At 62.9% G+C, this 17,978-nt stretch overlaps 1 protein-coding gene and 1 long non-coding RNA gene across 13 annotated transcripts in view; both read left to right on the plus strand.

The window, feature by feature from the left end:
* VAV2 (vav guanine nucleotide exchange factor 2) overlaps positions 1–17,978 on the plus strand; it is a 156,014-nt gene that overhangs the window by 81,470 nt on the left and 56,566 nt on the right. For all 12 annotated transcript variants that reach the window (XR_014020391.1, XM_081278992.1, XM_081278995.1 and 9 more), the window contains one exon: positions 2,986–3,044. Coding sequence is in view for 10 of the 12 variants with exons in the window: in XM_081278992.1 (XP_081135118.1) it covers positions 2,986–3,044 (59 nt within the window). In the remaining 2 variants the exon portion in view is untranslated. The remainder of the gene's footprint in view (positions 1–2,985; positions 3,045–17,978) is intronic.
* LOC308642620 lies at positions 6,501–9,776 on the plus strand. Its single transcript, XR_014020592.1, has 3 exons — positions 6,501–8,075; positions 8,174–8,514; positions 9,448–9,776. It is a non-coding gene; the product is annotated as an uncharacterized lncRNA (long non-coding RNA).

Genomic DNA, 17,978 nt, shown 5'->3' on the forward strand with positions numbered 1-17,978 from the left:
CCCTCTGCTTGCTGTCACACCAGGCCGAGCTTCAGCCACAGGGCGCACTCCTGTCAGGCTCAGGGATGCCTGGGCAGGTGACAGGAGGCAGGTCAGTGGTGGGTGCCTGCTCCTTCAGCCAGGAGGAGGGATGGTTCTGGCCCGTGTGGGAGGGGTTTACCGGGTCTTCGTGCCCCCGGGGACGTGTCCCAGGCTTCTCTGCCTGGACGGTGAGGTTGGAGGCAGGTAAGGGGACGGGATGGTGAGGTTGGAGGCAGGTAAGGGGACAGGATGGTGAGGTTGGAGGCAGGGTAAGGGGACGGGATGGTGAGGTTGGAGGCAGGTAAGGGGACGGGGATGGTGAGGTTGGAGGCAGGTAAGGGGACGGGATGGTGAGGTTGGAGGCAGGTAAGGGGACGGGATGGTGAGGTTGGAGGCAGGTAAGGGGACGGGATGGTGAGGTTGGAGGCAGGTAAGGGGACGGGATGGTGAGGTTGGAGGCATGTAAGGGGACGGGATGGTGAGGTTGGAGGCAGGTAAGGGGACGGGATGGTGAGGTTGGAGGCAGGTAAGGGGACGGGATGGTGAGGTTGGAGGCAGGTAAGGGGACGGGATGGTGAGGTTGGAGGCAGGTAAGGGGTGCTTCCCTAGCTTGGGGCTCACAGGACGAGCCTCGTCCATCTGTGGCTTGGCAGGGGAGACCCCAGTGACGGGGTCTGGAGCCCTATCCTGAGCCTTGGGCTTGGCGAGGCCCCCACTGGAGGTGGCACTCTGTGGGACCCCGGCCTTTAGCCCTGCCTCCGGACGCATCCCTTCACCAGAGTCACCCCTGAGCACCTGTCTCGCCCTCCAGCCAGAAGCCTGACCTGTCTTGTGATCCCCTGGGGGTATCGTGTCTGCAGGGGCCGAAGGCAGACAAGCTGGGCATGTTCCGGCCCTCCTCTGGATCCTGACCCAGTTTGTGGCATTATCTGCGTGACCCAGTCCCCAAGAGGGGCACACATCCCGCCACATGGGACCTTGGCCACACGTGGATCCCTGGGCCCCAGAACCTCTGGCAGGCTGGGCTGGGGTGGTCTGCCTTCCACAGCCGCTGCTGCCCCGGTGGGGAAGGCAAGGGCTGCAGTCCGGGAGCCTGGGATCAAAGAGGCTGTGCTGGGTGGGGCAGGGACCAAGAGTTCCACCCCACCGCCTGCCACCCTGCCTCTGGGCTGCCCAGTTCACCCCTCTTTCCTGTGGTAGCCAGTGGGCACAGTTGCAGGCAGGGCGGGCGGACGCTTGTGCGCAGGGCGGAGGCCCAGGAGCCTGCTCTGGGAGCCTGCGCTGTAGTCGGGTCCCCGGGCCTGAGCTCTCCCAGGGCACGGAGGCTCTGTGGGTGGCGGCTGACTGAGCTGGTTGTCTGTGGGGGCAGGAGGGAAGGGAAGGGACAGGAAGGGACGGGAAGGCGGGAGAGCGGCCTGTGCTGCTTCATTCATCTGCCACCTGGGACGCGGCTGGGAAGAGGAAATACAAGTTGGGAAAATGTCATCCTTTGACATTTACGTTTGGAGGAGTTCTTGGCCCTGAGCCAGGAGGTTTTTGATTGTCACCTGGCTGGCCAGAGGTGCCTGGGGAGTGCCGCCCCGTCCTGAAGGGTAGCGGGTTTCATGTGGGCCTGCCCCACCCTGATCTGGCCCTTGGCTGGGCTCCTTCGGGGTCCCCTGTCTGTTCCCAGCAGCCCCCGCCCTGGGCCTTGGGTCTCTGGAGGAGGCTCACTCCCCAGGACACCAGGAAGCCCCCAGCCTGGGTGGCTGGAAGGACAGCCGCCTCCTGCAGAGCTGGCCAGGGCTGGCTGCTGGCCGTGCTCCCTGGTTCATCCTGGTTCCAGAACCGAGCCCTTCGCACACATCGCCGAGAGCCTCCCTCTTGGGGCAAAGCACTGCACACTCAGGGTGAGGCTGTGGTCAGGGCAGCTGTGACCCCAGGACCGCAGGTGCCCAGACACAGAGCCACACCTGCCCACCGTGGCGCCCTCGTCTTGGGGTCCAGCTGTCGGGATGAGGCTTCTGTGCTTGCCACTCCTGGGCTGGTGCCCCCCAGGACTCCACCACGGAGACGCGTCGGTGGATTGGCAGTGTCTGCTGCTGGAGGCCGGGAGAGGGGCCACTCTGTGCCCTGGGCTGGCCATGGCCATCCAGTGTTCTGTCAAGTAGGCGCGAGGACAGACAGAAACACTGCTTTGACTTACCCCTAAATACACAGAACTCTTATGCTGGACATGAGGCGCGAGGCAGTGGCTGTCTGTGAGTCCCCTGGAGACCCTGGGACCCCTGCTGGGCCGGCTCAGGCTTGTCTGAGGAGACTTGGGACCAGGTCGTCCCACAGACCCTGACTTGCACAGCTGGGCAGCAAGGCGACCCCTGACCCTGCTCGCTGGCCGATCCTGGCTCACCGGGCTGCGGAGGGGCCTTCCCTGTGGTTTCTTCTCTGCCCTTCGACAAGGCTGCTGGACACGGAGCAGCTAAGGGAGGTACCTATTTAGACGCCATATGGAGAGTTGGGGCTTGAAGGGAAGCAAGTGCTACACTTGTATGTTTGTCTGGTGCTGTGTGACATTGGGTGAGTCGCCATACATCTCTGGGCTTCCATTTCCTCAGTTTTGAAACGGGTCGGCCCCTTCTGGGAACCTGAGCTGCTGTTAACATGGGGCAGCTTCCAGAACAGCAGCGTGGGGTGCTCGCCCTTTTCTGGGTGAGCAGAGAGCGCAGGGACCTGGGGCCAGGAGGGTCACACGAGCGGAGACTCTCTCCTCCCTGGGAGTGTGGTGGCCCTCCGCAAATGCTAGTGCAACAAAACGACAGATTGTGCACAATAAATTCAAAGTAGGTGTCTAGACTAAGGCGCTTTCTCTCCAGGACAAGATGTGCTTAGTCGCCGGCGCTCAGCGCCCACGGGACCCTCGATGGTGGCTTCATGGTGACCTGTGGTTGCTCGTGATGTCACAGGACCCTCTCTTGTCTCCTGCAGGTCATTTCCGCGGTGTCCCGACTGTCCCTGCACAGCATCGCACAGACCAAAGGCATCAGGTGAGCTCCGGGCAGCACAGAGGGTGGGCCTGGGGTCTCCTCGCCACCCGTGTGCCTCATCAGAGACGTGCGTTGTAAGCGCCGCCCTCTGCCGCATGGGTGGTGAATTCTCAGTGTGTGGCGGAGCTGCCTGTTGGCCGCGGCGGCAGGGGCGTGGAGGAGGGGCCGCAGCCCACGAGGGGATCTCGCAGCATGTTCCTGACAGCTGCACAGTTGCCTTCGACTTAGGTAATAAGACCAGCAAATCGATCCTTTCACAGATCATCACGCGCCTAAATGTGCCCTGCGCACAGCAGAGCTGGGACCCTGGTGCCAGGGAGGCCGCTGGGGAGGGTTTGCGGGGATGGCCTGGCCACGTGTGCTTGCCCTGGACGGGCCTCTGAGGACCCCGAGGGACCGCTGTACTCTCGGGGTAATTCTGTCAGACCTGCCTGGCCCGTCTCCGATACGTGAATGGACCCCAGGGCATGGGAGGGGCCGGGCAGCCCTGGCTGTCGTGATCGCTGGCTCCCATCTGAGGGTCAGGGAGGTGGTCTCCTTGGGGATGGGGTCCAGGTCTGGAGGGGACATATGCAGGGTGGGCCTTCCTGGGGGTCGCCTGAGGACACAGGCCACCAGGGTGAGATGAGACTGGAGTGGCAGGAAGAGCCCCTCGCTAGATCCCCGTGGGCGGGTCACACCTGAGAGTGACGACGAGGGGAGAGGGCCTCGAGCACAGTGGTGTCCTGGGCACAATGTCCTGAGGCTGGGGTCCTGGGACTTGTGTTGGGTGTGGGCTCAGGTGCCGAGCCCTGGAGCAGGTGGAATGTGCTGGGGAACCTGGGGCCTTCTGCCGCCCTGGGTTGGCAGAGCACTTAGCTGTTTCTTTGACGGCGTCTCTCTCTCTTTTAAATGTCAGCCGCAGTGTGGGCCATTCAAAAATGTTTTCCATGGGGCTGGGATTGTGGCTCAGTGGTAGAGCACTCGCTTAGCACTGGCAGGACCCGGGTCCGATCCTCAACACCACATAAAAATAAAGGCATTGTGTTGTGTCCATCTACACCTAAAAAATAAATATTTAAAAAAAATGTTTTCCAGTGAAATATTAAGCAGAGAGGAAGAGGTGTCCACGGCACAATGCGGTGCAGAGGGGGACAGGCCACCCGCCCGGCCTGTCCCGTGCACAGACTGGTCTTAGCTGTGGCAAGGCCTGTACAGGTCTCCCTTAGAAGTGTCCAGCTGAACAAAACTGTCGTTTCTGGGTACAAAGTCAGAACGGGGGGGGGGGGCTGGGCTGGAGCTCAGCGGTAGGGCACTCGCCTAGCACGTGTGAGGCGCCGGGTTCCGTCCTCAGTACCACGTCTAAATAAATAATGAAGGCATGTGTCCACTGCAGCTACACCACCAAAAATTAAAAGAAGAAAGGCTGGATGTTGGCTCTTGTTCCTGGAACTGGAGGAGTGTGGGTGTCGTCCACCTGTCCTGGCCCTCGGTGGCCCTGGCTGACTTCCGCTCCCTGCCCCCTCAGCCACTCGGGAGTGGGATTCCCGGCACTGCGTGCTGAGCAGCCCCCCTCCCACTCACCACACGTTCTCCCCACTCGGAGGGAGCCAGGGTCCTGACCTGTGTCAGAGCAGCCTAGCCAGTGACTTCTGGGGACGGTGGCCCACTTGGCCCTGGACACAGCCCGCTGCAGTGCGGGCCTTCTCTGGCAGCGGCCTGAACACAGTTCTGGGTCGAGGATGGCCCCCGTTTCCCTTCTGCCATCCCTAGCCTCCTGAGACTCCCCCGCCCTGCTCAGGGGCTGTTCCCTGGGGGTGGGGTTGGTGAGACCAGTGGAGGGAGCTGGCCCTGCGTCCGTCCTGGGTGTGTGAGGAGGAGGCTCTTCCAGGACAGGTACGTAGGTGACAGCTGTAGGCCACCTCTTTGTTCCCACATCTCCCCAGATGCTTCCTAAGCCCCATGGACAGGGAGGCCCTGCTTGCTGCCTGGACTCAAGGGCAGGTAGGAATGGAAAGCCGTGTCCTCCTCTGGTCTGGAGCTGCTCTGGGCAGGGAAGAGACAGCAGAGCCTTGGGAGGTGGTCAGCAGAGGGGTAAAGAGCCGCTGCAGTCCTGGCCCTGACCTGAGCCCATGTCCTGGTGAGCGGGGCTGGCCCCTGCGCCTGAGTCTCTGTGTTGGGGGGGGGTCATGGGCTTTTCAGGACACAGAGGCTTGTAGACCATTAGCTTGGCACCTGGCCCAGGGAGGGGCTCAGTAGTATGTTCTTGTGACGGTGGCAGTGCATTTGGGGTCCCCAAGCCCACCCTGTTTCCATGGCTCCCAGGAAGTGGGAATGCTGTGGACTCCTGGTTGTGGTTTTTATAGGGAAGGACACCGAGCCTAGCCAGTGGGTGCAGAAGGCAGGTGGGCAGGTCCTGGGGCCAGTAGGGTGGGGCTGCTGTGCTCCTCTCCTGGGGTCCTGTGGGTGGTGTGGCCCTTGCTGTCAGCCCGGTGTGACTCCAGGCACTTGGAGTAGCACAGAGCCCACCGCATTGTGCAGGGTGTATTGAAGTGACTGTGGGCCCCTCGGTCACTCAGCCTCCAACCCCACTTGACACCGTGGCCCAGGGCCCACCATGAGTCACGTGTGGAGCCAAGACCTGTGTGGCCGAGGTCCCCAGTAGACTCCTGTCAGGCAGGTGGCTCTGGGCTTGCAGGTAAGAGGGGGCCCTCAGGAGCTGGAGTGAGATGGGTCTTTCTCTTTGGGCCCCCAGGGAGGCTGGGAAGGCTGGGGACAGGAGGGTGTGCTTACAGACAGGGAAGGGCCAGGCGTGGAGAGCCACGCTCTGCGGCTGCCACACACCTGCTCTTGCCCTGAGGCCCTGGGATGAGGTCTGTCCATCACTTGCCCACTGTGAGCTCGGGACACTCCAGGCACCTGCTTCCTCCTCCCCTTCCTCCTCTACCCGGGCTGGGACTCCCACAGGGACCGGGGCGAGCCTGGGTGTTCACCCACCCTTCACGGCACACCAGCCAAGCTCTTCACCGCCTGTGCTGTTAACTGGCAGAAGGGCGTCTTTAGCCAACGCTTCCTGTTCTGGAAACCCATACACCAGGCCACTGCTGGGCACTCTCCTGGACCCCTGGTGGCTGAGAGGAGCCCAGAGCCCAGTCCTGGCCCAGCCTGCCACCCTCTCTTGTGCTTCCTGATATTAAAAAGTTGAGAATAAAACTCATGTAAACGTGACCTCTTTAAAGGCACAATTCAGTATGTTCACGATATTGTGCAACCCACACCAAGTTCCAGAACATTCTTGTACCTTGGAAGGGGACCCCCGAAGGGCTGCTCCCTACCCGGCCGCCAGATCCCTGCTCTCTCTGTGGCTCTGCTGCCCAGACATGTCAGAGCACAGCCACACGGTGTGGCGTCCTGCGCCTGGCTTCTTTTGGGAACACGTTTTCGAGGTTCCTGTGGCTGCAGCGGGGCTCAGCACTTTGTTCCTTAAGACTGAAAGTCCACTCCTGGGCAGCCACCAGCTGCTGGCCATTCACCTCTGGGTGGGCCTCTGGGTGGGCCCACCTTGGGGTGATTGAACAGAGCCCCTGTGACGGCAGGCTGGGCAGGCCTCCAGTCAGGCTGAGTTGGGCAGGAGACGCGGAATGTCTGCAGGACCTGGGAGCTGGAGCCTCCTCCTTAGCTGGAAGCAGATTCCCGGAGCTCCAGACCCACCGTGTCCAGATCTAAGGACAACAGAACACTCGGAACTGAAAATGAACGCCTCGCTTTTTACTGGTGCCTCTAGGGAACCCAGCCTTTGGTCTCGCCGGTGGGTGAGAGCTGGGGACAGTCACCGCCCGTGGCTCCTGCCTGCTGGCCCCCCCCCCCCCCAGCCCCGAGCCTCCCTTGGGAGGGCCAGATGCTAAGCGGGGCTCAGACCGAGAGGCGGCGAGCCAGCCCTGTTTCCAACATTCCCTTCCCCTTTCTTTTTGCCGTGGCCGGGAGGCTGCTGAGCTGGTGTCTCGCTGGGCAGCCGGGATGTCAGGGAGGCCCATCCCTCTGGGGCGAGGGCCGCACCCTTGACCTCCAGCCCTAACCTTGTTTCAGGAAGGCTTGAGTCATCTACAAGGTGCCAGGTGCCTCCCAGAAGAGCCATTTTGGCTGGAGGGTCTGGGGGTGGGCTCTGGGGACTGTGTACCCACCGAATGCCAGGCACCCTCCAGCGCCCCTGCTTCCCCCGGGTGGAGGGCCACCATTCCCACCAGTCAGCAGCCCTGGCCAAGGCACAGGGGCAGGCAGCGCCTGTGCTGCCCCGAGGGCCACAGCCCCTTCTCTGGGAGGTGATGCTCATTAGGGACGTGGCCGTGGCTCCTGGAGGCCCCTCTCTTGGGAACAATATTCCTGCTCCCATTGGCCCCTCCAGGTGGACGAAATCCTTTCCCAGGTGGAGCTGCCCGGCTCATCCCAGGCCACTGGATTTGCATGGGAGGTGACAGTTTCCATCTACTTAGCAAATGGTTTAATTGTCCCACCTGGTGGCACCAAATGTCCCGGCCACCTGGCCCTGGCAGGTCTGCTGCAGGAGCCCTGCTTGGCCGCGTGGATCCCCAGGCCAGCCTTCCTTTCAGGAGACAGTGGACTCGCCGTGGTGGGTGTGGGCAAGTGGTTAGGACGTGGAATCCTTTCCTAGGGAGAGGCCAGAGGCTGCCTCTGGATTGCTGGGCGTCCAGCCTGTGGTCTGGCCTCCTGGGGACAGGTGGCCAGCTCTCGGGGGTGAGCTCACAGAGGGTCCCCACCATCGCTGTGGTGCTGGCTCCCACACCCCCTGTCCTCTGTCGGTAGCATCGGGTGGCAGCTCGGGAGGCGGGGGCAGGGGTGTGTTCACAGTTACACACACGTGTCCCTCGTCCCTGTACAGTGGCTCCTGGGCAGGCCCAGGGCCTGCTCGCTACACATCCATTGTCGCTGACCACGAAACCTGCACACAGGGATCAGGCCAGCCAGGCTGCCCTGGGATGTTCTGGGTCCTCCCTGACCTGCTGGCTCTGGAAGGGTGGGGACAGTGGCCTCACGGTAAGGCAGGGTGGGGGACGTGGCTGTCCTGTCTGGGCAGTGCTGGGGTGGGAGGCCGAGGGCAGTCAGGATGGGTGACTGTTTTTTTCTGGTTTAAGGATCCTGGAAACTGAGGCCCAGGGTCCTTCTCCTGAGGTCCCTTCGGATGGACACTGGGTCCTGCGGCCATTGGCTCGTCCGTCCTCAGCTTGTTTCTTCCTCTTTCCTGCCTCCTGGTGCTGGCCGTGCGTCCCTGGGCCAGTGTGGGAACAGGGTCTGGTCCTCAGGCCACCTTCCAGCACCAGGAGGTTGTGTAGGGAAAGGACACTGGCCACTGGTCACAGGCAGGCGAAGGAGCCCCCACAGCCTGCCTGTCCGCATGGCACTGAGGAGCGGCCAGTGGAGAGCAGCCCGGTGGTGGTTCTCAGTGAGGCCTGTGACGATGTGCCCAGGCCCTCAGGTGGGCCTGGGCAAGGTGGGTGTAGGGGGTGGGTGGTGGCCCCCCATGTCCCCTGGAAACTGAGTGGGTTCTTGTTGGGAAAAGGGCCTCTACAGAGACAATCAGATGGTAGGTCAGATCTTCCTGGGTGACTGGCGGACCTAAGTCCAAAGACAGTGTCCTTTCAGGAGATGCACAGAGGAGGGACACAGGCCAGAGCAACCTGGTGGCAGGGGTGGGATGGTGCAGCCAGGGGCCCCGGGGTGCCGGGGGCCACCAGCAGCCACAGGAGGCAGGAGCCGCCCTCCCTGGAGCTGCAGGAGTGGGCCTGCCACCCCCGGGTCTCAGGCTCGGCCTCCTGGCCATGGTCCTGGGCTCTGGTGGCTCCAGGCCACCGAGATGAGCCATCCCGCACCCGTGTCCACCGCAGACTCACCTGGGCAGCTGGTGCCCTTGCTGGCTCCTCTTCAGAGCCAAGAAGACCTGCTGCGTCTTGCGCTGGGATTTGTGAGGTCATTAGAAGTCCTCACAGGTGGCGTCCTGGCTCTGTCTGTGGCTTGGGGTGGCCTGAGTGCAGGTTGGCAGACGGCTGCCCCCCACAGCTCTCCGCAGCCCCTGCCCACCACTCCTACTGGGGTCAGCTCACCTTGTCACTGGAGGGTCTCGTGTAGTAGACTGAATGTCACATTGCCACCCGTGGCCATCACCTGCCACCCCCCTCTGCATGTGTGCTGCTTCTGTTGGTCAGGTGGACCCAGTTCTAGGAGGGTAACAAGTGGCTCTGAGTCCTGCTGACTCAGCAGCCAGCCGGGTCAACTGAGTCCATTCCCTGTCACTGGGCCCTGGCGCTCACTGCTGGATAGCCTCCAGCTGGCCCCGCAGCCTCCGCCTGCAAATTCCTACGTGTCCCCTCTGTCCACGTTCCGTGGCCAGCTTCCCTCCTCTGTTCTGCAGGCTCATCTGTTTAACTGGTCGTTATCTGTGACACTGAGAGCCAGCCAGGCTACCCAGGCGCGGGCACGCTGTGGCTCTGGATCAGGAAGGAAATGCCCACCCAGCCCCGCGCTCGGTCCTTTCCCGGCCCCTTCAGGAGGTGACCGCTGTCCTGAACTTCAGGTTTCCCACTTCCTGCCCGGGGGCTGGTCCCTTGGTGGAGGACCTGCCTCGTGCGGTAGGCCTGGGCTCGGCCCCAGGACTGTGAAACAAGACGGCCAGCCGCAGCCACCACAACACTGAGACGCAGTTCTGGCTCATCTTGGTTGTTTTGGACCTTAATAGAAAGAAAACTGAGAATGATGTTGAGACTCCCTCACTGTCATGTGGGCAGGCCACGCCACAGCCTATCACTTTGCTTCACACCTGGTGGTTGGCCACCCAGGGCCTCCCTGCCCTCTTCCCTTGGCCACAGTGACCAGACTTGCCTGGGGCTGTGTGCTGCCCAGCATGAGCTCCCCGATGACCACTGTGACCTGGGAATTGGAGTTTCCACTCTGTCCTGCAGAGGTGGCAGCTGAGGAGAGGACACTTCTGGCCCAGGGCTGCCCATCTGGGTGACACTGGGACTCCAGGATTGGCCCAGGTGCAGCCTGTGGCCCAGGCATCTCTGGGCCCTTCCAGCTCAGGTCCTGTCAGGACAAGCCTTGGGGACTGGGGACGCTGGCCTCATACTGACCCTGGGGGCAGGAGAGGCTCTGCTTCCCCTTGGCGCTGTTGTCGGGAAGGCTGCCAAGCACCGAGTCTCGCTGTCCACAGTGAGGAGCTGCTAGTGGCTGTGGCACAGCGCTGGCTTGGCCCTGGTCCTGATGGGGTGGGTGGCTGTGGGAAGCTGGATTTTCTCCTTTTGGGTCCTTGGACCCCCATTCCCTGAGCCGGGAGAGGCCGGGGTCTTCCCAGTTTGGGAACCTGACAGGTTGGGAGCAGGAGGGTCTGGAAGGAACTGGGGGTCCCAGAAGGTCAGGGCTGTGGCCCACCTGTTCTGATTGAAGCCCAAGGCTGCAGCCCACCAGGGCACCGCAGCCACCAGGGCACCACAGCCATCAGGGCACTATAGCCCACCAGGGCACCATAGCCCACATGGCACTACAGCCACCAGGGCACTGCCCACACAGCACCACAGCCCACCAGGGCACTGCCCACACAGCACCGCAGCCCACCAGGGCAGTGTAACCCACCGGGGCACTGCAACCCACATGGCACTGCAACCCACATGGCACCGTAGCCCACCAGGGCACCACAGCCCACCAGGGCACTACAGCCCACATGGCACTGCAACCCACATGGCACTGCAACCCACCAGGGCACTGTAACCCACCAGGGCACCACAGCCACCAGGGCACCGCAGCCCACCAGGGCACCGCAGCCCACCAGGGCACTACAGCCCACATGACACTGCAGCCACCAGGGCACTGCAACCCACATGGCACTGCAACCCACATGGCACTGCAACCCACCAGGGCACTGTAACCCACCAGGGCACCACAGCCACCAGGGCACCGCAGCCCACCAGGGCACCGCAGCCCACCAGGGCACTACAGCCCACATGACACTGCAGCCACCAGGGCACTGCAACCCACATGGCACTGCAACCCACCAGGGCACTGTAACCCACCAGGGCACCGCAGCCACCAGGGCACTGTAACCCACCAGGGCACTGCAGCCCACATGGCACCACAGCCCACCAGGGCACTGCAGCCCACATGGCACCGCAGCCCACATGGCACTGCAGCCACCAGTGCACTGTGAAGAAACAGTTGCCGGCCTGACCCCGTCCTCCTGGGCTGCCCAGGGCCCAGGGCTGCTGCTCTCCAGAAGGGCAGAGACCCACTTCTGCGTGCTGAGCTTCCGAGCTGGGCATCCCCTCAGTGGACCTTGGGAGAGCTGGGCCCTCCCTGTCCCCTCACAGGCTTCATCCAGCCAGATCCAGCGCATAGAGGCCCCTGGGAACCCTGTCCCAGCCTGTCAGCCAGTCATGTGCACCTACTGTGTGCAGCTGCTCTGGGTTCCGGGGGAGACGAGTTGCAGGGTGGGGTGACCAGCCACTCCCAGGTGTGTGCTTGGCGTCCCAGGAGGTGTGGAGCCAAGTCCTGGCGACAGGGGGAAGGCAGTGGCAGTCTCCCCTTCATGGGGTGGGGGCCTGGGAGCCTCCAGCCGTGGCCTCTGAGGCTTTGTCTAAAGCCCTCCTGGCCCCTGTGGCCTGTAGGGGCTCCGGAGCGGAGGCTGGGGAAGTGAGGCGTGGCTTGGCGTCCAGGGGGGAATAAGGGCTGATGGGCAGCAGGAGGTGCCAGGCAGGTGTGGCACCCCTGGCTCCCACAGCTCTGCCCCTTCCTGGATGGTCTCCTTGGACAACTCTGCCGCTTCTCCGGCTTGGCATGCCTTCTGGGAGGAGATAGGAGGGCCCGTGTTGGCCACGTCCTGCTCTCACTCGTGAACGCCGGGAAGACAAGAGTGACTGGGGCCCTTTCAGCCAGGTGGGTACACCTGGCCCCGCCCCTGGCCCCAGACTCTGACTGGGCAGAGGCTGGCATCTGTGGACCAGCTTAACCAGACTGCCTGGGACTGTTGGGCCTCACCCCACCTCGGTGCCGTCGCTGTGGCGATGGAGGGCTTGCCAGCTCTCTCTGGGAAGCTGACCGCCCTTTCCCAGGATTGGCTTCCTGCTTCTTCTATAGTCGCTGGAGTGCGGCTGACCCATCAGTGAGGCCTGTGGTGCTCAGAGGGGCCGGGCTCTGGGTTCACTGTCCCCGTGGCAGCTGTCCCCTAAGGGAGAGGTCTCTGGGTCTAGGAGGCCTGCCAAGGCCGAGGCCATGAGGCTGACCCTTCGTTTCCCAGCAAGTCTGCAGGAAATTGGAGGAGGGGACCAGAGGGCCTCCAGCTGTTCTGTCACCCCAGTCCCCCGCTGCTCAGAGAGGGGAGGGGTCTTGCCTGAGGTCGCACAGGACCTCCCCACTGGTCCTGCCTGCTTGGCCAGCTCTGTGTCTGCAGGAGTGCGGGTGGCAGCCTCTCCTGGCCCCAGGTTGCGGGTCCTGAGCTGCAGTGCTCTCCAGGCCTCAGAGTCACGTTGAGCTCTCCTGACATTCTGGGGGCTGTCACAAGGCCACCAGGCTCTCCCTGTGCTGTGAGGACAGGCCTCCATTGGGCTGAGGGTCATCCCCGGGAGGGAACTGCGTGGCCCTGAGGAGAAAGGGTGTCCATTTCCAGTGGTGCTGGGTGTCCCATCTTCAGAGCAAGACTCACAGCTGCCCCGCCAGGGCCACCTGGACCCGGAGCAGTTTGGGGCTGTGGAGACACCGCTGGGCCTGGAGGTGCCCAGCGGGGGGTTGGGAGACTGGGTCTCTGTCCTATCCGTGGTTGGGAATCTTGGGCAGGCTCAAACCTCAGCCTGTGTCCTTCTGCAGGTGGGACCTGCCGTCTCTCTGTCCCAGTGATTCCTCTGCCCCCCATGACCTAGCTCAGTGCCAGCTCCCCAGGCCCAGGCCAAAAGGACATCTGGGGTGCCGGCCCATCAGGAACCAGAACATGGGTGGTCCAGGTCCTGCCTGGGGCAGGGACTGTGCTGCAGTGTGTTTGCAGAAACAGGACGCCAGAGGCCTGGCGGCTGGCTGGGAGAGAGGCTGTGTCCTTGGCAGGGCTCTGCAAGCCATGCACTGCAGCCTCCCTGCTGGCCTGTCCCTCCCCCTTCATGTGGGTCATGCCCCAGAGCCGCCTGTTCCCCTGGACGCATCCTAAGTGTTCATCCAGGCGGGATGCAGGTGGGGTTTTCTGACCCAGCAGGCAGGGGTCCCCGGGAAGAGGCCCGGCAGGCAGGCATCCCCAGGAAGAGGGCGTGGCAGCGAGGCAGTGAAGGCGCGGTGGCAGAGGACTGGGACCCACTGCCTTTCCTCTTGCTGCTGCCCACAGGCACCTCCCAGGACGCCTGTCGGGGAGGCCAAAGCCCGTGTGACCTCCAGCGGCCAGCAGCACTTTCCTCCAGTGTCCAAGGGCCTCTGCCTGCGCCCCCCAGCAGGGGCGTTTCTGCCTTCCCACGAGGTCAGCGGGTCCTCCTCTGCCTTGGGGGAATCCAGAAACAGCCTTGCTGGGCTTGGGTCACTCCGGGGCTCTCTGCCGTGGCTCTGGTGTGGTCCTGGGTCCCCAGGGGCTGGAGGTGGCTGTGCCCCTGCCTCCCTCACTCCCACGGGGACTGCCAGGTCAGACGTCAGGGTCCACCTTCCCACCCTGTCCCAGCCCACACTCAGGCCTCCTCCCCCCTCCTGTCCTCACTGCCTCTCCAGCCCCTCCTGTACACCCCCCTTTACCTTCACTGAGAGGCAGGTGGTCTGTCGCCATCTAACCTGTGTGTCAGCTGGGGCTGGGCTCAGGTCCCCAGCAAGGGCACAGGCCAGGGCGTGGCTCCCCCGGGTCACACCGCAGCCTGTCTGCTCTCACCCTGGACCTCAGTTCAAATCGAGACGGCTGCCCAGGCCCGCTGCCTGCCTCCTCCTGGTGTCTCCCTGGAGAGGCCCTTCCTGTTTCCCAGCCCAGACGGCCCCCACCCAACTAGTGCTCGCTGTGCCTGTCCCTGTGCCCTCAGCCGCACTGTACCTTCAGGGAAGGGGACAGTTCTGCTCATCTCTAACACAGGTGCACTGGGGGGGTGTGGTGCTCCTGCACTGGGTGGCCACCTGGATGGGTGTCACTGGACCGGGACTCGAGATCCGTCCCTGGCTGGCTCTGACATTTGGGGCTGTTCACCGGGAGAACGGTTTTTAATAAACAACCCCAGGCCTCAAGGCCTCCCGCAGATTAGAAGGCGGCACCAGGTGCCTCTTGAATAATTGAAGGGGCTGTGGGTCCTGGGGCTGCAGGTCTGATGTGCCTTTCAAGTTTGCGGACCTCCGCTCCGCTCCCCTCCCCATGCAGTGCCAGAGGGGCCTGTCATCCAGTTCCACTGCCCTGGGTGGGGGTCTCCGGGCCAGCCCCCTCACTGGCCTCTGCTTCTCACAGGACTCCTGTCCTGTGGCCTTCTTACCTGGGTGAGGTATTCCTGAGCCCCGGGGTGGCCTGGTGCCACCCCTGCCCCAGCGTGATTCCAAGGCTAGACTCCGGGTAGGGAGTGTGGGCCAGCCAGGGCCCCACCACAGTGTCACACCAGGGTTTCAGACAGTGTTGCCTACCACATGCGGGTCTGGGTGGCCACCTTGTCCCCACTTCAGCACTGACAGTCCCTAATCCCAAGAAACCCCTCGGGCCCAGGTGGCCAGGAGCTTTGGTCCCTCCAGGTGGGCCAGGGCTGGAGCTGGGCACACTAGGGCCCATGGGGCATCCTCCTGGGCTATGAGCTGTCTCGCCCTCCAGGATGCAAACCAGGCTCTGCCCCGTCCCTGGTCTTGGCTGGCACTGGGAGGACAGGGCATCTGTGGGCTGCTCTGCTGTGCGCTGTGAACACCCTTGGAGATGGCCCGTGGGGCTGTGGGAGCCACGTCTCCCAAACAGGCCAGATACAGGAGGCGGTGGCAAGGTTTCTCATGGGCTGGTGACTTCCGCCTGAAATGCCCCTCGACCACGGAACAGACCGCGGTGGGTCCTGGAGGAGCTCAGCTGCCACAGAGCCAAGCACTGCCCAGAGCTTCAGAACCTTCTGGAACTAGGGTATTTATTTCAGGTCATGTTCTTTTTCAGATGTATCATGGGAGAAAACAGTCCCTGAGGTGGTGGGTCCAGGGCCGAGCGGATTCGTCTGACCCCAGTAGGGCAGAGGAGCTCCCCGGGCTGGGGGGCACTTGGCAATTTCGAGGGAAGCAGCCAGGTGACCTGCAGCGCTGACTGGGAGCTGGGGACCATGGGATGTGGGGCTGGGTGCTCAGTGGGCATGGGGTGCTGGCCAGGGGTGGGGGCTAAACAGGGTACTACCTGTTCCCGTTCCCCAGCCGGGGAAGCCCAGGCCAGATGGGCTTGGCCAGCGTTTGTGCCAGGTGCACTGCCCGCTGGCACCCCCCAGGGAGCAAGCTTCTCCCCGTGCTTGGTGTCCAGGGTGGGTGGGATGGAGCTGTGGGCGTGGCCCTGCTCCTGAGAGTGCACCTGCCCTGTGGGTTTGTGTGTTCAGAGCTGAGAGGGGGTCCCTGCTCTGGCTGGAGGAATCCCCAGGAAGCAGGCCTGGCCATGGGGCGCAGGATTAGATTTAATAATGCAGGAAGGCCACTGCCAGATGGGGTCAGGGAGCCCAGCGCTGATCCCTGGCTGGTTTTGAAGAGATGAGAGGATCAGATGGGGGCTTGGGGCTCAGGTGGCGTGAGCAGCCCCCGCAGCCCAAGCTGTCCTTCATGTCCTCGGCACCACGTGCAGATGGTGCTTGCTGTGGAAGCCCACCCTCGTGGCCCCTGGCCCCACCAAGGCACACTGGGGCGTGAAGCTGACCAGCCCCCGGCTGCGACTGTGGCACCGGACCCACCTCTGGGGAAGGCACTGTGTTGGGGTTCTTGCCTTGGCCCCCAAGCTTGGTTCAAAAACCAGATCTGACTTCCAGCAAGCTCTCTGGGGCTTCCCAGGAAGCAGCCCAACCGCCCTGCTGCCCGCTGAGGGCCCGGCCCTGTTCCCCACCCTCTGTCCAGGAGCCCCAGAGCCACCCTTCCAGCCCTGGGGTCCTTCCCCATCAGCTGCACGTGGGGCATTTGGCAGAGGCCACTGTTCAGAGCAGGGCTGCAGGAGTCCTGAGGGCAGGGCCAGAGCTCAGTGTTGACCCCCAGCCAGAGCGGCCCTGTTCCCGCTCCCTGAAGCCATGACCAGCAGCTGTGGTCAGCGGAGGAGGTGCTCTGTAAACACCTGAGGGAGGGGCAGTGGAGTTACTGGGGTCCTGTTCCCTCTCTTCTGTCTTTGGGTTTGGCCCCAAGTGTCCTTAGCTGTCCTTTCTTCAGGTTTTTGTCCTCTGGGTGGCACTGAGACTGATTGTCCTGTGCAGACATGGCCACAGCAGCTGGGGCAGAGGCCGACTTTGGAGAGAGGCCCTCGAGAGGGTGGGGGTGCTGAGGAAGCCTGGGGGTGTCCTGTGGTGGGCTGCTCGGAGAGGGGCTGCTGCTGTCCCTCGGGGGGTTCAACACTGTGCATTCCAGCGCCCAGTGCTGAGCGAGGTGGACCTAGGCCGAGAGAGTGGTCAGTTTCCTGTGAGGCGGGTTTGCATTGAGCCTTGAGGGGTGCTGGACCTGGTGTGTGGGGAGGGCGGGCTCGGGCAGAGCAGGGGGGGCTGTGGAGACTGTCGGGAGGCTGGCAGGGCCCCTACCCCCTGTCTTGAAGCTGTCCCCCACCGAGCCCTCCCGTCCCCAGGGGATCTTTCCCGCCACCATGGCCCGCCTTTGTTTGGCGGTGGCAGGAATTAATTGGATTTGGAGCTCTGCTCAAGGGGCTTTGTGGCCCCAAAGAATGGAGCTGGGAGAGAAGTGGCTGAGGCTTCTTCTGACTCCAGCTGTTATCTCAGGGGTAGGGAGGCCAAGGAAAGGACAGGACAGGACAGGAGGGCTGAGCCCAGACACTGAAGGGGGAGAGCAGGGAGAGGGGAGGATCCTGCCTGCACCATCGCCAGCAGAGCAGAGACCACGGACGTGAAATTCCTCTCGAGTCTTGTCTTAGGGGGTGCAGAGCGGTCTGTCAGGAAACGAGACGCTGTGTCGGCATGGTTTGAAGGCCTCCCTGAGCCCTGTTGGGCAGTGGAAGGTGGCCCGCGAGGACAGGGCTGGGATGACGGGAAGCTCCGCTCTGGGTCTTGCTGGGTGCAGAACATCCTTCCAGTCCTGCTCCTCTTCACGGCAGCTCCAGAGAGGGTGCCACAGTCTCCATTTTCCAGGGGAAGCAGTCAGAGAAGTTAAGTGTCTAATCTGAGCTCACACAGCGGGTAGAGAACCTCACCTAACCTGAAGCCTCTCTTGTGCTCCCTGCCTCCGGCTCAGCCCACCTGGCCAGGCAGGCGGGTCTCACTCGAAGGCTGAGTCTGGGAGAGGGAGCCCTGGGTGCCACCGCTGGCTGCAGCATGGGATGCCTGCTGGGGCCTCTCAGGGCCTGTGCCGTCCCACGGAGCCAGCTGCTTCCTTCGACCACTTAGCAGGTGGCTTCCAGAAGTGGGTCTCCGAGTGGCTGCCTGCGCCCATCCTGCTCTTCAGGGATAGTGGCTGCACTGTCTCCTCAAATCTCTGGCTCACCCTCCTTTGTTGGTGTTTGAACCAGATGCAGTCCTCGCAGCGCAGTGGGAGGTGAGCACCCCCCCTCCCCTGCCACCCCGCGCAGCGCTCCTGTCCCTCTCTCTGCACCCTCATGCACCACGCTCCTAGGAGAGGAGTGGGTTTTGAGGTTCTCCAGGTGCAGGTAAAACTCGTCCTACAGTAAGCGAGAATTTTGGTAATTTTTCCTTATTATGGCGAGAAGCGCGTGGAAAGTGTGGCAGAACGCAGCGTGGTCCCCCATAACCACACACAGCTTTGTTTTCATGCATTAGGAAGAAATTTTTAAAAAGCTGAAAAGAGTAT

The sequence above is a fragment of the Spermophilus citellus genome (genome assembly GCF_964194105.1).
Source record: "Spermophilus citellus genome assembly, chromosome: 2".
Taxonomy (NCBI): Eukaryota; Metazoa; Chordata; class Mammalia; order Rodentia; family Sciuridae; genus Spermophilus; species Spermophilus citellus.